This window comes from Zalophus californianus, chromosome 12 (genome assembly GCF_009762305.2).
Source record: "Zalophus californianus isolate mZalCal1 chromosome 12, mZalCal1.pri.v2, whole genome shotgun sequence".
NCBI lineage: Eukaryota > Metazoa > Chordata > Mammalia > Carnivora > Otariidae > Zalophus > Zalophus californianus.
In genome coordinates, this window is record NC_045606.1 from 103824776 (window position 1) to 103842106 (window position 17331).

At 56.2% G+C, this 17331-nt stretch overlaps 1 protein-coding gene across 5 annotated transcripts in view; it reads left to right on the plus strand.

The window, feature by feature from the left end:
• Positions 1 to 17331, plus strand: part of DPP6 (dipeptidyl peptidase like 6) — a 956302-nt gene that overhangs the window by 931611 nt on the left and 7360 nt on the right. For all 5 annotated transcript variants that reach the window (XM_027574866.1, XM_027574864.2, XM_027574862.1 and 2 more), the window contains exons 18-21: positions 4272 to 4370; positions 7362 to 7431; positions 9188 to 9382; positions 16805 to 16859. In XM_027574866.1, the coding sequence (XP_027430667.1) occupies positions 4272 to 4370; positions 7362 to 7431; positions 9188 to 9382; positions 16805 to 16859 (419 nt within the window). The remainder of the gene's footprint in view (positions 1 to 4271; positions 4371 to 7361; positions 7432 to 9187; positions 9383 to 16804; positions 16860 to 17331) is intronic.

Below are 17331 nucleotides of genomic sequence, written 5' to 3' on the forward strand. Positions count from 1 at the left end.
TGTGACACTGACTCTAACGACCAGACGTTCGGTGTTCGGAGGAAGGAGCTTTGCAGGTGAGGCGGGGCGTCCCGCGTCCGCGCCGGTGTCAGCCTGCACTGGCCGAAGCTGCACAGCTCTGGAGCGGCGGGTGGGGGTCCCACACCTTGGGGACAGGGGCACAGGAGGAAGCAATGGCCAGCGTGCCCGGAGGGGCCTAGACTGTGAGAGGCGTGGACGCGCAGGTGGGGCGAGGAGACCACACAACAGGAGGTGATCTCTGTGCGCGCGTACTCCTGCACCTCTGCTTCCCGCGGAAAAACCTAGGAAGGCGGCCGGCGGCTCTTGTGCTCTTTAGGTCAGTGGCCCGTCAGCTTCTGTTAGATTCTGGTCGCATTTCCCCAAGTGCGGCTAAGCGGGGCTTCCAGCAATGCCGTGACCCAGCAGGGCGCGGGAGCAGCCCGAGGGCCATGGCGCATCCGCCCACTGGGGCACAGCCAGGGAGGCAGCCTCCCGAGCAAATGCTTCCTGCAGTCTCACTGTGTCCAGATCTGATAATAGCTAATTCCACCAAACATTAGAGCGGGCTCACATTTAATTAAGGAGTGGCCATTTGTGTGCTCCAGACTGGAGGTCCCTGTGGCCATGAAGTCAAAAGAAGAGTCCTTCGGGAACGTGCCAGTCTTCTCTTATTTCCTCTGCTGAGCTCCTGCCTCCTTTGAATGCAATTATGGGAACAAATAAAATGGCTTAACTCAACTCCCCTGTGGGCCAGCCAGCTCTCTGCTGATAAAACCAGTTGTGTGGGCAATCATTAAATAGGAAATCTAATATTTAACTAAATTTAATAGTCTGTTGCTTTGGTGCCTCTGTGAAGGGTGGGATTTCGGTACAGAGGCGAGCTATTCAAACGCAGTCTGTAGGGTCTGTTAGGATATTGTGTGCTCCCGCTCGAAGCCGGAGCTCCGGGGTCCAGGAGTGGGAGGGCTGTTCTGGGGGGGCGAGCGTGTATTCTCGGTGACTCCAGGCAAGCTGAACTCGGTGGGCAGCAAAGCAATGCTGCAACCTACGTGTAAAATTTCTCCTTCAGGATCAGCGTTAGAGATTGCTGAGTGATGTCAGAAGTACCGGCTCCAAACGCATACACACGGAGAGAGGAGCGTATCATAACCTGTGAGAGGCTCTGTAGGCTCTCTTTCATTTTGGAAAGCCAGTGCTCCAGGCTGGCCTCGCCACCAGACTTCCCCAGGGTAGGCTGTTGCCTGCACCCCAGGAGTGTGGTGCTGCCTTTTGGTAGCAGTGGGCCACCTTTGTCCCCCTTGGTGCCTGCTAACTCCCCTCATCCAGCTTGACTCACATGTGCACACTGCCTAGTCCCTTACTGGTCTCTACCTGGGCTCACTGCGTGGGCACACAGGAAAGGAAAGATGGCAGGCTCCCTGATGACCCCAGAAGATCTGAGCACTGGGTCCCACAGTGAGCCCAGGTCTGGGCAGAGTCAGTGAATTGCATCCTGATCTGGGCATTAACTCAGTATTAACTTGCATTTGTCACGAGTCCTTCGAGTACTGGAAGCTTTCCAATCAGTGTAATGGAAGTGTGTTTTGGTCCCGTTGTGTGTGGTTTTATGTGGGGAGGAGTGATTGGGAGGCTTTGATTGCATCAACTTTTATTACTCAAGAGGCCTGAAACACTGGGAGCCCCTGAGAGCCCCCAGGAGGACTCCCAGTCCCTTCCAGCTTCCTGTCCAGTGGAGGCCGTCTTGGGGCTATGGAAAAGGGGCCATGTGGGAACTGGGAGAAAGACCTGGGTGGGAACCCAGGCTCAGCCCCAGTGTAGATGCGTCATTTCTGGAGAATGGATTGGATTTCCCCGTGTACTCAGGTGACTGGAAACTCATATGGTTTGTCTCTGGGATGGGACCGAGTGCTGATGCCTTGGGGGCTGGAGGGCAGGGAAAGGCAGTCAGACAAATGACCACACTCTTACAGTTGGTGTTAAGAGGGGTATCCAAGATGGGCTTCTACTTGCAGATGTGATGTTTGGCCTGTTGGAGAAGGCGCCAACAAAGAAAGTTCCAGTCATGGGGGACAGTGAGTGTCAAGGTCCTGTGGCAGTAAAGAATTAGAAAAATGCTATTTTCCTCCTTATTCTGCAGAGCTGCTTTCTAGGCTTCCTGCCCTACCATCGTGACGAGAACACAAATAAGAAATAATTCCTATCTCAGAAAACAACTCCTGACCATGCATGCCCACAACACTGTTAAAGGGCTGAGCGCACTTATTTTTTTTTTTTAAGATTTATTTATTATTTTAGAGAAAGAGCAGGGTGGGAGGTGCAGGGAGAGGGAGAGGGAGAATCTTAAGCAGACTCCACACCTAGCACAGAGCTGGATGTGGGGATCGATCTCATGACCTTGAGGTCATGACCTGAGCCAAAGTCAAGAGTTGGATGCTCAACCGACAGCCACCTGGGCAGCCTGGGATGAGGGTATGTAGACTCAGCAAAAATGAGTGCTGTGTGGGCTCTCTGAGGAGTCCAGGTGGGGGTGTGGGGCAGGCCGTGGGGCACACCCACCACCCTGGGGCCGTGCCCCTGCCCCAACTTGTGTGCGTGACCACGAGGTCGAGTGTGCCATCTCTCGGCCACATCTCTGGGTCTCAGAGTTGAGGTCATCTACCTGGACCTCTGTGTACATCCCTTGCAGATGCAGTGTCCCGTCCCACTGTCTACAAAGGACACCATTTCTTGCCTGCCACGTGGTGGTTCGCAATCTTCCGTGGTGTTGGTCTAGCTTAAGGTTTTTTTGTTTTTAACTCTCCCTATTTGAAAATGAGCGGTACCATCGCCCCCTCCCCTCACCTTTTCATCAAAGCTCAATTTTCAAATGTGTCCAGCAACTTGTAAAACATTTTTGGTTTTGTCTGTTTGCTCATCACAGTTCGGGAACTGTCCCTGTCCATGGGTAGCCGTGGGAGTTTGCCAGCCCTGCTCGTAGACGGTCCCTCGGATCCCTGAGCACCACTGGTGGCCGCGTGCCCTTCACAGATAAAACCACTCAGTGCCAGAGACTCCTGGTTCTGGGCCATATTTGGCCTCCGGGGGCCGTCGTGGAGTCAGCTGGGGTCTGTTTTTCTTACGGAGTTGTTATGGGGACGGTTCACCGTTCCTTGTGGTGCTGCTCGTGGTGTGAGTTTACTCGGTGAAATATTCACTAATGTTTCAAAGCTACTTGAGGAGCCAGAGATGGAGCTCCTTGAAGACAAAATTTCCTTTCGTAACGGGCCACAAGGTGTCCCCACGTGTAGCCTCAAAGTGAGAAAGGAAGAAGGAAGTCGGGTGGTTTTTATTATAGAGCAGATGGTGAAGGCGGAGGAACGGCCTTTTCCGCAGGAAATCGGTGAAGTGGGCTGATGAGGGGCATCCGTGCGCCTGGAGAAACACCCACTGGGCGCACGTGCAAGTGAGGGGCCAGTGCAAGATTGACCCGCCTCTCTGATTGGGAGGGAAAAGGGCCAGTCCCACCGCACTCTATCCTGTGGCCCACGTGGCTTTAGGGCCAGCTAATATGATCATCCTAATTAAGGTGTCCTAAGCCAGATCACATTATGAGTAGGGTAAAAGATCCGAATCCATTTTCCCTGTAAAGTTTTAATAAAGAGCACACTCCAGGCTCTACTCTCCTTTTCTTCTTTGGTTATTGTGGCCACTATATTTGGAAAATCATCTGTCCTAACAGATAGGTGATGTTGGTTTTCTGAAACCAGCAGTTTGTGGATAAAACAAACCCGGACCGGGACATCTGGGTGGCTCGGTCATTTAACTGTCTGCCTTCGGCTCAGGTAATGATCCTGGGTTCCTAGGATCAAGCACCATGTCAGGCTCCATTCTCAGTGGGGGGCCTGCTTCTCCTTCTCCCTCCCCCTCTGCCCCTCCCCCTGCTTGTGCGCTCTCGCTCTCTCTCTCTCTCTCTCTCTCAAATAAATAAAATCTTAAAAAAAAAAAAAAATACCCAGGCCTATACGTGTGGGTGAGAAATGCCATGGGGAAGGACAGTCTGTGGGCAGTAGAGGAGTTACCGAATACGATGGAAAGAACCCTCCATCTGCCCATGCTCCTGACTTGAGACGGGGCATTCCACCTTGTCTCAGTTTCCTGGTCTGGGCAAAAGAAATAACAATCATCACCTCCGGGCCTGACGTAGGAATTAGCAGTCTGGCCCACATGAAAGCCAGCGGCTTCAGTAAGTGATCGCTGAGGCTGAATGTGTCATTTTTCTTTCTCTCTCTTAGAAATGTTTGATCTGGAAACAAATGAGCACGTGCAGAAGGCCGTACATGACCGACAGATGCCTAAAGTAGAATACAGGAAGATCGAGGTTGACGATTACAGTAAGTGCTGCGTTGTCCCCCTGGAACGGACAGCCCGGCCGCCAGCAGGGGATTGCTGTGCCCCGAGGCTCCCCCACAGCACCCCACTCCCCGGCCTCATGGCTGGAAGTGCATCCAACCTGCGAGGGGGAGATTCGGGCGGGGCTCATGGGGGAAAGCATCCTGCACTGAGCCTGCTCAGTGCTCAGAACCAAGACACTCCTCTGGCAACAGACCAAAAAAAAGTGGAACATGGATTTCTCTCCTCGAGAGGCTGACAGTTAAATAAGGCCCCAGACCAAAATTCTCTCCTTTGGGGGGAACATGTCATGACACCATCCAGAGGAAACACCCCCCCCTCTGGAAATTTCTCTTCTGTTCCATCCGATATTTTCCTCCTCCATTGTCTAAGCTCTCGGTGCTGATGATGGGCTGAGGAGGCGTCCTTGCAACTAGAGAGAGAATACAGTGAAGGATTGCATGCTGACGTGACCGGAGACGCCCCCAGCGCTCTGCCTGTCTTTGTGCCCCTCTTGGTCTTGAGCTGTCCATTCTCCCGTCCAGTGAGCTTTTATGAGCGCTGGTGCTGTGCTGGACCCCAGAGCACTGGCTACAAGTGGACTCCTCTCTCCGGAGGGAAGCAGAGTCCTCCTAGCCTCAACCCTCTGCCTCTGCAGATAGGTCCCCAGTCAACCCAGCCCACCTGGCATCCTCACGGCCCGCCACAGGTTTACCCTTGGAAGCCCCATGTGCAAAAACCCCAAATACGTCTCACTGTCTTTCCCCCAGAGCTCTGTACCCCGCCAGACTTCCGTACTTTGGGGGATGGCACCCTTCTCAAATAATGCAGGCTCCAACCTTCAGGTCCATTCCCCCATCACCTCTGAGGTTGGCAAACAGGTCTCCCCTCTTGAGCTAACTCTCACCGGGGGGTGACGGCAGCTCCGAATCGCGGCTTGTTTGTCTGAAATCCCACCCCCATCCCTGTTGCTCCATGAAGAGAGCCACGCTGGGCAGTTCGGGGGTACCCCCATATAGAGAGCAGGTCAGAGAACTAGGTCAGAGGAAAATCTGGCCAGCCCACTCGGATGGCCTGCTGGACCGGGTACAGCCCTCCACATAGACCCCGGCGTCCACTTACTCAGAGCAGACTCAAATTCATGAGAGCCCTTAAAGGAACTGCATATTTGTGCCATCTTCTTCTTTAAGGAAGAACCAAAAGGCAAGAAAGCAAGATGCTTTTAAACTGATAGTGGACGGATGATGGATGGGGGGAGGGAAGGGTAGAAGGAGAGTAAGGCGGCCGAATAAACAAGCAAGCAATTTCCACACGTTTTCCCGACCCCCTCTACCTTCCAGCTCTATCTGCAGACCTCAAGACAGGTTCCGAAATTTGCAGGGCCCAGTGCAACACGAACACTTGGGGCTCTTCATTCATGGCTCGTTACGACCACCCGGCATAGGGCCCTTGCACAGGTCACAGGTGTGCGTCAGCCTGGTGGCCCTCCGTGGCCAGACTTCAGGTTCCTTGCCCCACCCCCATTCCTGGCAGCATGTTTTCCCGAAAGCTCCCTCACATTTTCCCACGTCCGCTGGTTCCCACCACAGCCGATGAGGCCAGATCATGTTCTTTACAAGATTCTTTCTCATCTCCTGGGCCCAGCACCCTCCTCCTTCAAGCCGGTCCACACTCTGCCACAACAGTTTCCCAAATCCTAACACCGTCCCCTCCTCCAAAAATGCAAAGACCTTTAGAAACAAATAATCAACTCTCCCACCCTTGCCGCATAAGGTTTCCTTCCCGTGGGAGGTTTCCTTGGTAGGTGGCTGGGAATGCAGGTGTGTGCGAGGACTAGCCGCCGAATGTCACCCCTTTGGGGCCACAGAAAACTCTGCAAGATGTGTTCCTACCCACCTGTCTTGTTATGTTTTGCTTTTTTCATTTAATGTCCCCAGAGGCTCAGGCTTTCCTTCGGGAAGCAGTCCGTCTTCAGGAAGGGCTCCGGGCCCTGTACGCAGCCCGTCGTGGCCGAGATCTGCCCGTGGGCTTTATCGGCAGCAGAGAGCAGCCAGACCATGTTTTATGGATATCGCGATGATAAAGTCCCACGCCTGCCTTTCTGCCAGTCCCTGGGCCATTGATCCAATTTGCAAGCCATTAACATTCAACCAGAATCAGTAACGAGAGCCCGGTCAGAGCCGGCTGCTGAGCCAACCACCCCGGCCTGGGATGTATCTGCAGTAATTGTACTGAAAAAGCTACTAATTCCAATTTAATTGCTAATCTGGGTTGTAGTTACCGTCAATAAACAATTTCTCACTTGGGCAAGAAGGTTTGTTTTGGGGGGAAGGGGACAGAAGAAACTGGTATGGGAGCCCCTGCCTCCCGCACCGGGTCCCTGCTGCCCAGGACAAGATCAGAAGGAGCTGGTGCCTCAGCCGCCTCCCCTCCTGCCGTGCCATCAGCGGCACCAACCTGCACACAGCGAGGCCGGCAGAGGCCCTGGCTGTGCCCGGAGGCTCCCGGCTCTCAGCCTCTCCTGCTGGGCTGCCGCCCGCGTCCCGGTCTCATCCCACATCCCCGCGGCTCCCCGAGGTCTGTCCCCACTAAACTGCGTGTGGCGGCAACGCTGTTGGCAGAGACACATGCCACCCTTGGGGTTTCATTTCTCCCAGCCTGGAATTCGGCTGTTAACAAGTGTTTACGGCCTTCCAGGCTCTTCTGGTTTTCAACACACTGTTTCCAAGATTGAATTTAAGCTTCAGATGGAGAAACTCAGCCTTGAGGTGGTTGGGTGATTTCCCTAAGGTCACTCAGCTGGCCAGAGTCACTAAGACAAAAATCAGGGCCAGCCCCGGGGGGTGTTGGGGGGGGCCCATGGAGCCCCCTCCAGAGCGTCCTTCTGGAGTGTCCGTGCCTCCAGGAGCGCTCCGGACCGCTGGGACTCCATGGCCTTCCTTCCTGGTCCAGGTTGCCCCCTAACGTGCCGCCCTGTGTCTGTTTCTGCCTAGACTTGCCCGTTCAGATCCTCAAGCCAGCAACCTTCACCGACACGGCCCACTACCCCTTGCTCCTGGTGGTGTGAGTATTGTCGCCTCTTTCTTTCTCGGGGTGCTTGCCTGGGGCCTCGGTGACCCCATGGAAAGCATTGAACTCAAGAAAAAGACAAGCGTGAGAAAGGAGGGCTGCAAACTAGAACCGAAGACAGGTTAGGCTGCCAGCAGGTGGCACGCTCTGCTCGTAACAGTCGGTGAGGCCGCCCTGAAAGGAAGTGGGCTGTGCCCCTCCCCAGGCTACTTGTCCCTCGAGACCTGAGGCAGGTCTTACTGGGTGGGTGGCGCTACCGTGGCTGGTGAACAGGCTCAGCAACGGACAGGAAAGCCCACCTGGGAAGGCAGACGGCCCCGGGCCGGGCAGGGCGCTGAGGCCCACCCAGAGCACAGGTCCCTCGAGAGGCGGAGGCAGGCGTGGAGGGTTAATGCGGGCACACTGGGCACACGGAAGTGTTTGTAGAGCCAGACACCACCCAGAGATTTAACACATATTCTCTTCACCTCCACGTGTGTTCTTTCAAGGCCGTGGAACGTGAGGAAAACTCTGAGCTCTCCCGTTGCCTCTCAGGGAGCCACCCCTCACGTTTACTTGAAAGAGGTCCGGATAGAGCAGCGGCCTGTGCCGGAGTTGTTTTAGGAACGCCAGTGAAACCACCCACCTGAGTCAATATCAAATGACCTGATTAACCCTGCTCCTGTCGCCCGGCTCCTGTCCTGGGCGCTTGGTCCCCAGCAGTGGAAAGACTTCGTTATGGAGCTGCCCCTGGCTTAGATCCCAATATCGGATTCCGTTTTGCAATTAACCCACTTTCCTCACTATCTGGACAGGCTTAGCCCTTCGCCAGCCACCATACACGTGCCTCACACACACCCCTTGCACACTCATACACACCGCCTCACACAGACACCCCTCACACACACACACACACTCATACACACCCCCACACAATACCTCACACACAGACAGCCCTCGCACACATACCTCACATACCTCTCACACACCCCTCACAACCACACACACCCCTCCCCTTGCACACATACCTCACATACGCATCACACACCCTTCACACACACCCCTCACATATACATCCCTCACCCACACCTCACACACCCACACTCCTCACACACAACACACATACCCCTCACACACACACCCCTCACACACAACACACATACCCCTCACACACACACCCCTGACACACACTTCACATACCCATCACACATACCTCGCATACACACCTGACACACCACACACACCTCACAGATACCCCTCCACACACCCCCTTCACACACACTTCACATACCCATCGCTCACACGCCTCACACACACCCCTCACACACATACCTCACACACACCCCTGCATACGCACCCCCACACGCATGTCACGTACGCACACACTCCTTGCCCACATGCCCTCGGTCCCCGGCAGAAAGCCAAGATGGCGGTGGCAGGGGTAACTGTCACCTCCTTGGAGGAACGATCCGTGCATCTTCAGTTGGCTGGCTCTTGGAATGGGGCCTGGCCATGTGTTGCTGTTGCTGGCAGAGAGGCTGGCCTCCCCTGCTCACCCTGGCCCCACCAGAGGGAGAGAGACTTTGGGAGCCTCACCCACGCCGGTCTCCATCTCGGACGGCCGGTCTGCAGCGCTGGCCCGGGTCCACGGTGTAAGTGCTGCGCCGTGGGTGAGGCTCGGCCGGCAGCCTGGGCGTCATCGGGCCCCGGCGTCGGTCAGACCCGGCCGCACGCAGTGCGCAGCGTGCCGAGGCCCGGGGCTCTTTTGCAGGGACGGCACCCCGGGGAGCCAGAGCGTGGCCGAGAAGTTCGAGGTGACCTGGGAGACGGTGCTGGTGAGCAGCCACGGAGCCGTGGTGGTGAAGTGCGACGGCCGCGGCAGTGGCTTCCAGGGAACCAAGCTGCTGCACGAAGTGGGGCGGAGGCTGGGCTCCCTGGAGGAGAAGGACCAGATGGAGGCTGTGCGGTGAGGACCCCCGCCCGCGGGGCAGCGGCGGGAGCGGCGGGGAGGCGACCCTCTTCCCGGGGCTGCTCCGCGCACGCCGCCGCGCCGGGCGTGTTTCTCGTCGGTGCGCGCGCTTCACACGCGGGCTGCTCACACTGACAAAACTCCGTGGCCGGTTCCAAAGCGGGCTTCGAGGGAAGCTTCTAGTAACATTCTCCCGAAGACTCTTACGCTAGTTTTCACAGAGCCAGGTGACTTGTCTGTTTAGTTGATAAAAACAAGGCACCAACTCATGGGCTGCTTGGCTCCCCAGTGCTGTGGTCACAGACCTGGGCCAGCACCTACACACACGCGCACGCACACGCACGTGTTCACCATTCATCACAAGGGGGAGAGCAGGGAGGGAGGGCAGACAGGACATGGGGTGAGACAGAACCATGTGATGGGACACCACGTTTCTGAGGAAGGGATCCCTGATATCCGGGGGGTCGGTCAGAAAACCCTGCTCTGCCCCAAAGAGTGGCCCGTTTCTGTCCCGGCATTGTTTCACATATTTGTCGCGGAGTCAGAGACCCACAGAGAACAGAAAGGGGCTGCGCACCAAGGGACAGATGCTCAAAATTATTGGAGTTTTATTGTCGCCCTGGAAAAAAAGACATCAAGAGCCTGTTCCAGGCTGAGCCGGCCTTCGCGCTCAGCGGGCAGGAGCGTTTTCACGGTCGGCCGGCGCGGCGGACTGCGGCGCCAACGTGACTTAGCCGCTCAGAGCCGTTGCGGGACAGCTCAACCGAAGCAGCAGACTCATGTCCAGGGATGACAGGAAAGGCTGGGGAAACACGCGGAACGGGGACTCTAGTAATGACAGTTACCCTCACTGGGAAGAGGGGTGCGGGACACTGGCCCCTGGGCAGGTCGAGAAGGTGGAACACAGTGTGCAGGTGATAAATTCCTGTTGCCTGAGGGGCCGCGAGGAAGCGTGGTGTCCCATCCCTTCTCTTACAATGGTTCCGTGCTTTGCGGGTTTGAAACATTTCCCTTTCCTGACTTGGGACGTTTCTCTCTTGTTTTTGGAAAGATTGGTGGTACCTGTATGTGCTTAGTTAAATAATCTGAGGTGGATGAAATGGTGAGTGAGTGAGTGAATGGCCCTCTCTGCTCAAGGGCATTGTGAGCTAGTTGAGGAGAGAGAAGGCGATGTGCCCAGGGCCCTGTCAGTGTTACAGACAGAAAGTACAGAGGAGCGGAAGCTTCTGAGGACCAATGGTCTGAGAAGCTGCATCTGTTAGGATGCTTTTGCCTGGAAGTGAACACATAGCCAGACAAAGTCAAACATGTTTTTAAAATAAGGAACCATATTGGCTCTGGAAGTCCAGAGTGATGGGAGGCCTCAGGGTTCATTGACCCGGAGACCTAGCAATGCCACCCAAAAGCCAGGCTCTCTCCATCGCTCTGCTCAGCCAGCCTTAGTGGACTCATCCAGAGCTGATCCTCCTCCTGCTCATAGGATGGCTGCCAGGAGCACCTCAGTCCATGTTTCTTCATTCACCTCCAGCAGGTTGAGGAGGGAGCCACTTCCAGAAAATTCCAGAAAGGAAGGGAGGAGCCTCCCCACAAGCACCCACCAACCCTCGCCTTACATGCCCCTGACCGGTCCAAAACCCAGAAGCCATGACTGGCCAGAGGGGTGTGGGCCGTCACCCTGAGATCCAGGAGGTCCCCCCGTGTACCAGGGAACAGGGGAGGAACGATGGGGTTCTGTGGGGAAGGGGGAGGGCCCAGTGGGAGCCAGGTCAGCAGCCAGCACTGTTCGCTAAAGGAGGGTCCCGTCTGTACTTGGACGTGGGGGTGGGACTCCCGTCAACTTGCCCTGCAAGATGGCAGCAAAGCCTTCCTCCCTCGGTGCCCTTCCTCGCCCATCCCGGTCTGACTGTCCCTGTGGAGCATGGAGCACAGAGCGTCTCGCTCCAGAGGCCCCGGGCGGAAGGGCACAGTGTCCTTCAGGCACACCAGCAGCCCACACCCCTGCAGGCGCTTGGCTGTGTCTAGCCACTCCCCTCCGAGCCTGGGAACAAGAGAGCAAAAGGCTGTTTCACACCCGTGGTGTGTCCTAAAAATAAGGGATCGATCCGGCCATCTGTTCAAAAAACAAGGCAGAACCTGCTCCGGAAAGACAGTAAATAGTGTCAACTGTTAGGCCGCTGAGGCTTATAAACACACGGGTACGTAAACCCTCGAAAACCTTACAGCCCTCTTAAGACGTGCAGGAAGCTGAGGCCCAAATCGTTTCAAGCCACAGAGAACTCTACCAAGCTTTATTTAGGGTCTGGGTCTGTATTTTCATTTCAGAAAGAAATAGCCCTGTTTTATCAGAAGTTTAAGAAACCACGAGGCTGGCCCACCGTGCTAATGCCCCAAACTCCCCAGCTCCCTTTGTGACTCTCCCATCTTCTTCCACTTCGTGCCTTTGTCCTGGAGCCCACTGGATCAGCAGCTGATGGGAGCAGACCCCCTCCCAGGCCCAGCGACCGTGTGAGGGAAGAGGGCAGCGTGTGAACCGATGGTTTGGGCAGAGGGTGGAGCCATGCTCACTTGGAGCATAAGCTACAGAAGCAGACAACCCTGCCTGAAGTGCTTCTGGGAGGAGGTGGCTTTTGGGCAAGACCGCAGAGGATAAACAGGGATCTGTCAGGCAGAAAACAGGAGATGCTCATTCCAGCAGAGAAAATACTGTGAGCAAAGGCTCGAGGTCATGCAAAGGCACCACTGTTCAGGGCACACCGAGCACCAGAGGACCATAGTGTGAGTGGCCCATGGAGAGGGCAGGTGCATGGGGAGGTAGGGTGAGCAGTGGAGGGGCAGGTGCATGGGGAGGTAGGGTGAGCAGTGGAGGGGCAGGTGCATGGGGAGGTAGGCTGGGCAGTGGAGGGGCAGGTGCATGGGGAGATAGGCTGGGCAGTGGAGGGGCAGGTGCATGGGGAGGTAGGCTGGGCAGTGGAGGGGCAGGTGCATGGGGAGGTAGGCTGGGCAGTGGAGGGGCAGGTGCACGGGGAGGTAGGACAGGGCTAGATTGTGAGACACCGCCCACAGCATCCTAAGGAGTTGCTGCATGCCGTGTAAGCAGCAGAGTTCTGCAAGAGGCTTTTAAGCAAGGAGGTGGCAAGGTGGACTTTATTTTTCAGAACTTAATTCTGGTAGCGATGTAGCAAATTCTGTGGGTCAGCGTCCTGGCCCTCAAACTGTTTAGTTTGAGGTGAGATGAATAAAAGCGCACGTTTGCAGAGGCATGGGCAGGGTGAGGGAGACCAGGGAATGGTGCAGCACCCTAGGGCTAGCCACACAAAAGCAGGAGCCACACGGACTCAGGAGAGGACCTGGGCCAGGGAGAGGGAGCATCTGACAGGCTGTGCAGGGAGGGAGCCAGGACCAGTGCCCCGACCGCTCCTCCCTCCCGCTGGGACTCCCCACTGGCCAAACCCACCAGAAGCCGAGGACATGGGAGCCACTGTCACTGTTCGTACTGCTCATCCTCAGAGCCACTGAGCACAGGGGAGCCCCGTGGACAGTGAGTGGAGGGGAAGCAGGAGGAGGCAGCCCACACGAGGACCAAGAAGGGAGAGGGTGGGGAGATAGGGGAGAATTGCCCTGGCCCCGGGGGCTACGTGGCTGTGGCCTCATGACTACCAGAAACCGTCCAGCAGGTGGGATGACCGCCCCAGACCATCAGTGGGGAAGCTGCAGTCCAGAGAGGGTCCAGGCTGGACCTGCCAGAAGAGGGGCACAGTCCCGACCAACTGGGCAGGAGCACGGCCTGCAGGAGTGGGAGCGTGCAGGGAGGTGGAGGATGCCTGGGAGGCATTTTGGGGGCAGAGTCCCCCAGACTGGGTAAGTGGGTGAACGTGGAGCCAGAGCTGGCTGAGGGGCAAGCTGGGCAAAGCTCAGCCCCTCATGGTGGTATGTACCCCCATGGCACAAAGTGGGACAAAGGCACTGGCCATATTCCTCCCCCCACCCTCGTTGGCTCCTCTTTCTTGCCAAATCAAGCCTCTGGCTGTGTGCTTCCTCCGTTCTGAGGGTGCCGTGGCACCTGTGTCAGCTAGGGTCCCCCAAGAAAGGTGCCTGGGTAGACTTAGCGGGAGATTTTGGCAGGGTCTGTCTGTGAAGGGTGCCAGGGCAGGAGTGCTGCCAGGCTGCAGTGGAGTCTGACACCAGGGCAGGAGTGGAGGACCAGGTAGAAGGGGGTCTCCTAATGGCGGCAAGGCTGACGGGGAGCCCACTGCTGAGAGAGCCACTGGAGGACCCTATGCCAGGCAGCCGAGGCCTAGCTGTAGGGCCCTGCTGTGTTCAGTGGCTGGGAGCACCGCTTGGATGGCACGGGCACTGTGGAAGGTCAGAGGATGTGCCCACTGGGGGTCATCAGCCCCCCCAGGGCAGGTTGTCTGAAGGGAGATGGGAGGGCACACAACGTGCAAACTCGCACCCTGTCCCCCCGCCTGAAGTTCCGCGCGGCCCCACAAATGGCCCTGCTCACCCGGGACCCTGTGCCACCACCCGTGAGGTGTTCTCTTGACCTCCTGTCTCACCCACTCTGACCGGCCCCCGGCTTCTCCAAGGCTGCTTCAACGGTGAGCGCAGCAGTCAGCGGGCATGCGTCCCATCATTGCCACATCATCAGTGCTGCTGCCCTGTCACCGTGTCAGCCCCCCTCCCCCTGAGTAGACCGCGCTTCTAGAGGGCTGGAGCCCTGTCCCTCCGGGGCCTCTGCAGACCAGCGTGGAAACGAACTCAGGACGTGCTCCGTAAAGAAAGACACCTGATGGATCCGGCTTCTGCTCTTGCGAGGCCTCAGACCACCCCAGTGATAAAAAGTGCTCCCTGCATATGAAATCGGGCTCTCCTTGACCTTGGGATTCCACTGTTCACCAGAAGAAAAATCATCACATGGGAATTGCTGGGTTCGTTGGTGAAAATACAGGTACAAGATAAAAATATTTGATGTTGGAAAAAAACAACCACCCTTGGAAGATTCCAGAGTACTTTGTAAATGAGGCTGATTATCAAGATTACTGGCATTTAGATCAGGAAGTGAGTCACTAGGTAATTAGATGAAGGGGTTGCCAAACACCCAAGGCTGCCTGCAGACTTGGAAGGAGGGCTGACAATGGAAACCCAGGGTATTTTACAGGTTGGAATGGAGCCCTCCATGCTGCACATAGCTCACTCCACGCTCCGTGGGGCCCACAGACTGCTACGTGGATCCCAGCAAATGTGATCCAGGCGTCTGGCCCCGGGGCAGAGTCCTCAGAGGACCAGGTGGACCAGTTGTGAAAATAGCTGGCTGCGCCGGACCATTTCAACAGATGTTCCCAAATGCACTTCTGCGTATCAGGGATTTGGGTCACGAGGAGAAAGTGGAGGGACTAGGAGAAAGGTCTGCACTCCTTCCAGATATGTGGACATGCCCACGAAGCTCTGTATGTAGCCCAGGACATTGTGTGTGTGTACATGTGAGTTCCCCTCCACATCCCAAGCCTGGCAGATGTGATCGGAAGTCAGCCGGGTTATCTTATGACACCTGCACAATGTTTCTAAAAAGCGAACGTATGAAAGTGCTCCGTGAGCTTCCTAGAGCTAGCACAGCAAAGTCGAGTTGCGGGCAGGGCCTCGCTCCCTCCGAAATCTGTCAGGGATATACCTTCCCCACCTCTTCTAGCTTCTGGTGGTGCCAGCAACCCTTGCTGTCCCTTGGCTTTGCAGACACGTGACTGTAATCTTCCTTCTTAACACGGCGCTCCTCCTGGGTCTCTGGGTCTCTCCTCTTCGAAGGACACCAGTCATGCGGGATTAACAACATTAAGTCTAACCTCCTCTTAACTACCCACATCCGATGACCTTATTTCCAAATACGGTCGCACTCTGAGGTTTTAGGGGTTAGGATCTGACCCTAATTTTCGGAAGTTAACCCATAACCCCTGTCTAAACCAACAACAGATTCCCTGGCCCTCCTGCCCCCTCCCCCAGGCCTGTTCGGCAGAGGCAAGCTCTCCCAACCGTCCGTGTTCCTGAGCACAGTTATCATTACTGCCTGAGCTCCCATCTCGTGAGGTGGTGGCAGGTGAGGAGTCAGCAATCCTGCACCCCCCCATCATGTCTCGTTAGGTCAGTATTTGGGGGTGCAGGACCACGGTAGACACCGCTCACCGCGGAGCGTGTCGCCCACTTCGTGCCCCACCTCTGCCTGCATCCTTTAGTTCCGGAAGTGTTGCTTTGTTTTTCACTTGAGAATCTTTCTCTCCACCTACTCATAGTATCACCGCTTGTTCCCGAATCCTGCTCACGCTCCCATTAGTAGTTCCATTCAAATGCTGGAACGTTCTCGTAATCTGTCGATTCCAACCTTCTCCTGCTTCTGTGGGGCTGGTGGTCTCTAGGCCCAGCTTCGGAGGTTCCTTCCTGACTTTCCTCCCTTGGGAAAGTTGGGGACAGTGTTGCTCCAGGCTGGGGAGGAGGGCTGGTCCTCAAAGAGCTGGCTCTGAGGGCTTGGTACCCAGAGTGTTATGCTCGGTTCTGGCTGAGAAGGGCAGTTATCAGTGATGGGGTGGCTTCCGCCAGCCAGCACAACCCAGAAAACAGAAGCAAGGGAATAATCACCAAGAAGTAGACAGAAACAGGGGAACAGGGCTGTGCGGGGAGGGGCTCTGGCGGCGGCGGGGTCGGGGGGTGGTTGTACGTACACGTGGAAGGAAGCAACTCGCAGAGACCCAGGAAGCAGGCGGTCGTCTGCCAGCAGGTGGCAGGACTCCCGCTGCTGAATTAGGGTCCAGAAACCAGAAAGATTCCTGTCATTTTGTGGGTAAACAGGGGATGCTAGGGGAAGGTGGTAAGAGGTTGGCAAGGGCAAGGCAGGACCCGGGCAGTGCCAGCAGGGGCATCGAGCTGCTCGCGTCCAAGGCAGGAAGCACAAGGCAGGGGCCCCCAGCCAGGAGTTGGGGACAAAGGACACTTGCATGTGTGGTGAGAGCCCAGCGCCTGACTCCAAGCGCCCTTAGCACAGAGCCAGGGTCTATTCTCCAGGCTGATCCCGGAGGACCCTCCCAGAGTCTGCGGTGGTTGGGGGTCACATGGTCCAAGTGAGGGGCAGATTGTAACAGAGGACAGGGACCCCGCGGGGCCTGGTCTCCAGAACGGCCTCGGCTACTTTGCATTCCTGGCTTTCGGTCGGCAAGTTTGACAGACCGGACAGTTCTTGCAAGGGCACTTTGAGGCTTTCAACATGGACATACTGCCCATGCACTAAATAAAGAAAAGCAATAAACAGTGACATCCGAATTCCAGTATTTCCTTCAAGTGGAGGTTTTCGTGCTTGGAATGGCCCGAAGCTCGGCTCTGGGCCACAGTGCAACCGTGGTGTGCACTCACTCGCCCCTCTCTTCTTTGGCCTCGCAGGATGATGCTGAAGGAGCAATACATTGACCAGGCACGTGTGGCCGTGTTTGGGAAGGTAAGCCCGCACCGAGCTTTGTCAGAGCACCCCGTGCCCCTGACCGAGAGCACTGCCCGGCACCATCACCCAGCCCCGGTCGGATTTGTTTGGAATGTCTCTGGTCTGACGCTGTGAGAGCAATGACTTTCTTAAAAACGAGAGGGTGGACGCTGAGTGATTCCAGCAAGGGGGGCCCTGATTTGACCAGCTCACGTATCAGAGTTTCTTCCTACGTTATGTGGAAGGAAAGAGAGAGAAGCCAGATCCTGTGAGAACACTTGATTAGGTTCCTAATTCCTTTCCTTACGGAAGCCGTAGTGCCTGGTGTGGTACCCCAGGAAACAAGAGTGGGCAGGGGTCTTGATTCCTGTGTATCTCCACGTGCAGTGGCCATGTTAATTTACCAGGTCTGCCGACATGGAAGGAGGGGAGGAGGCTGTTCACTCTCCAAAGGGTGGCCCACGTCCATGGGCTGTAGCTCGTGTGGTGA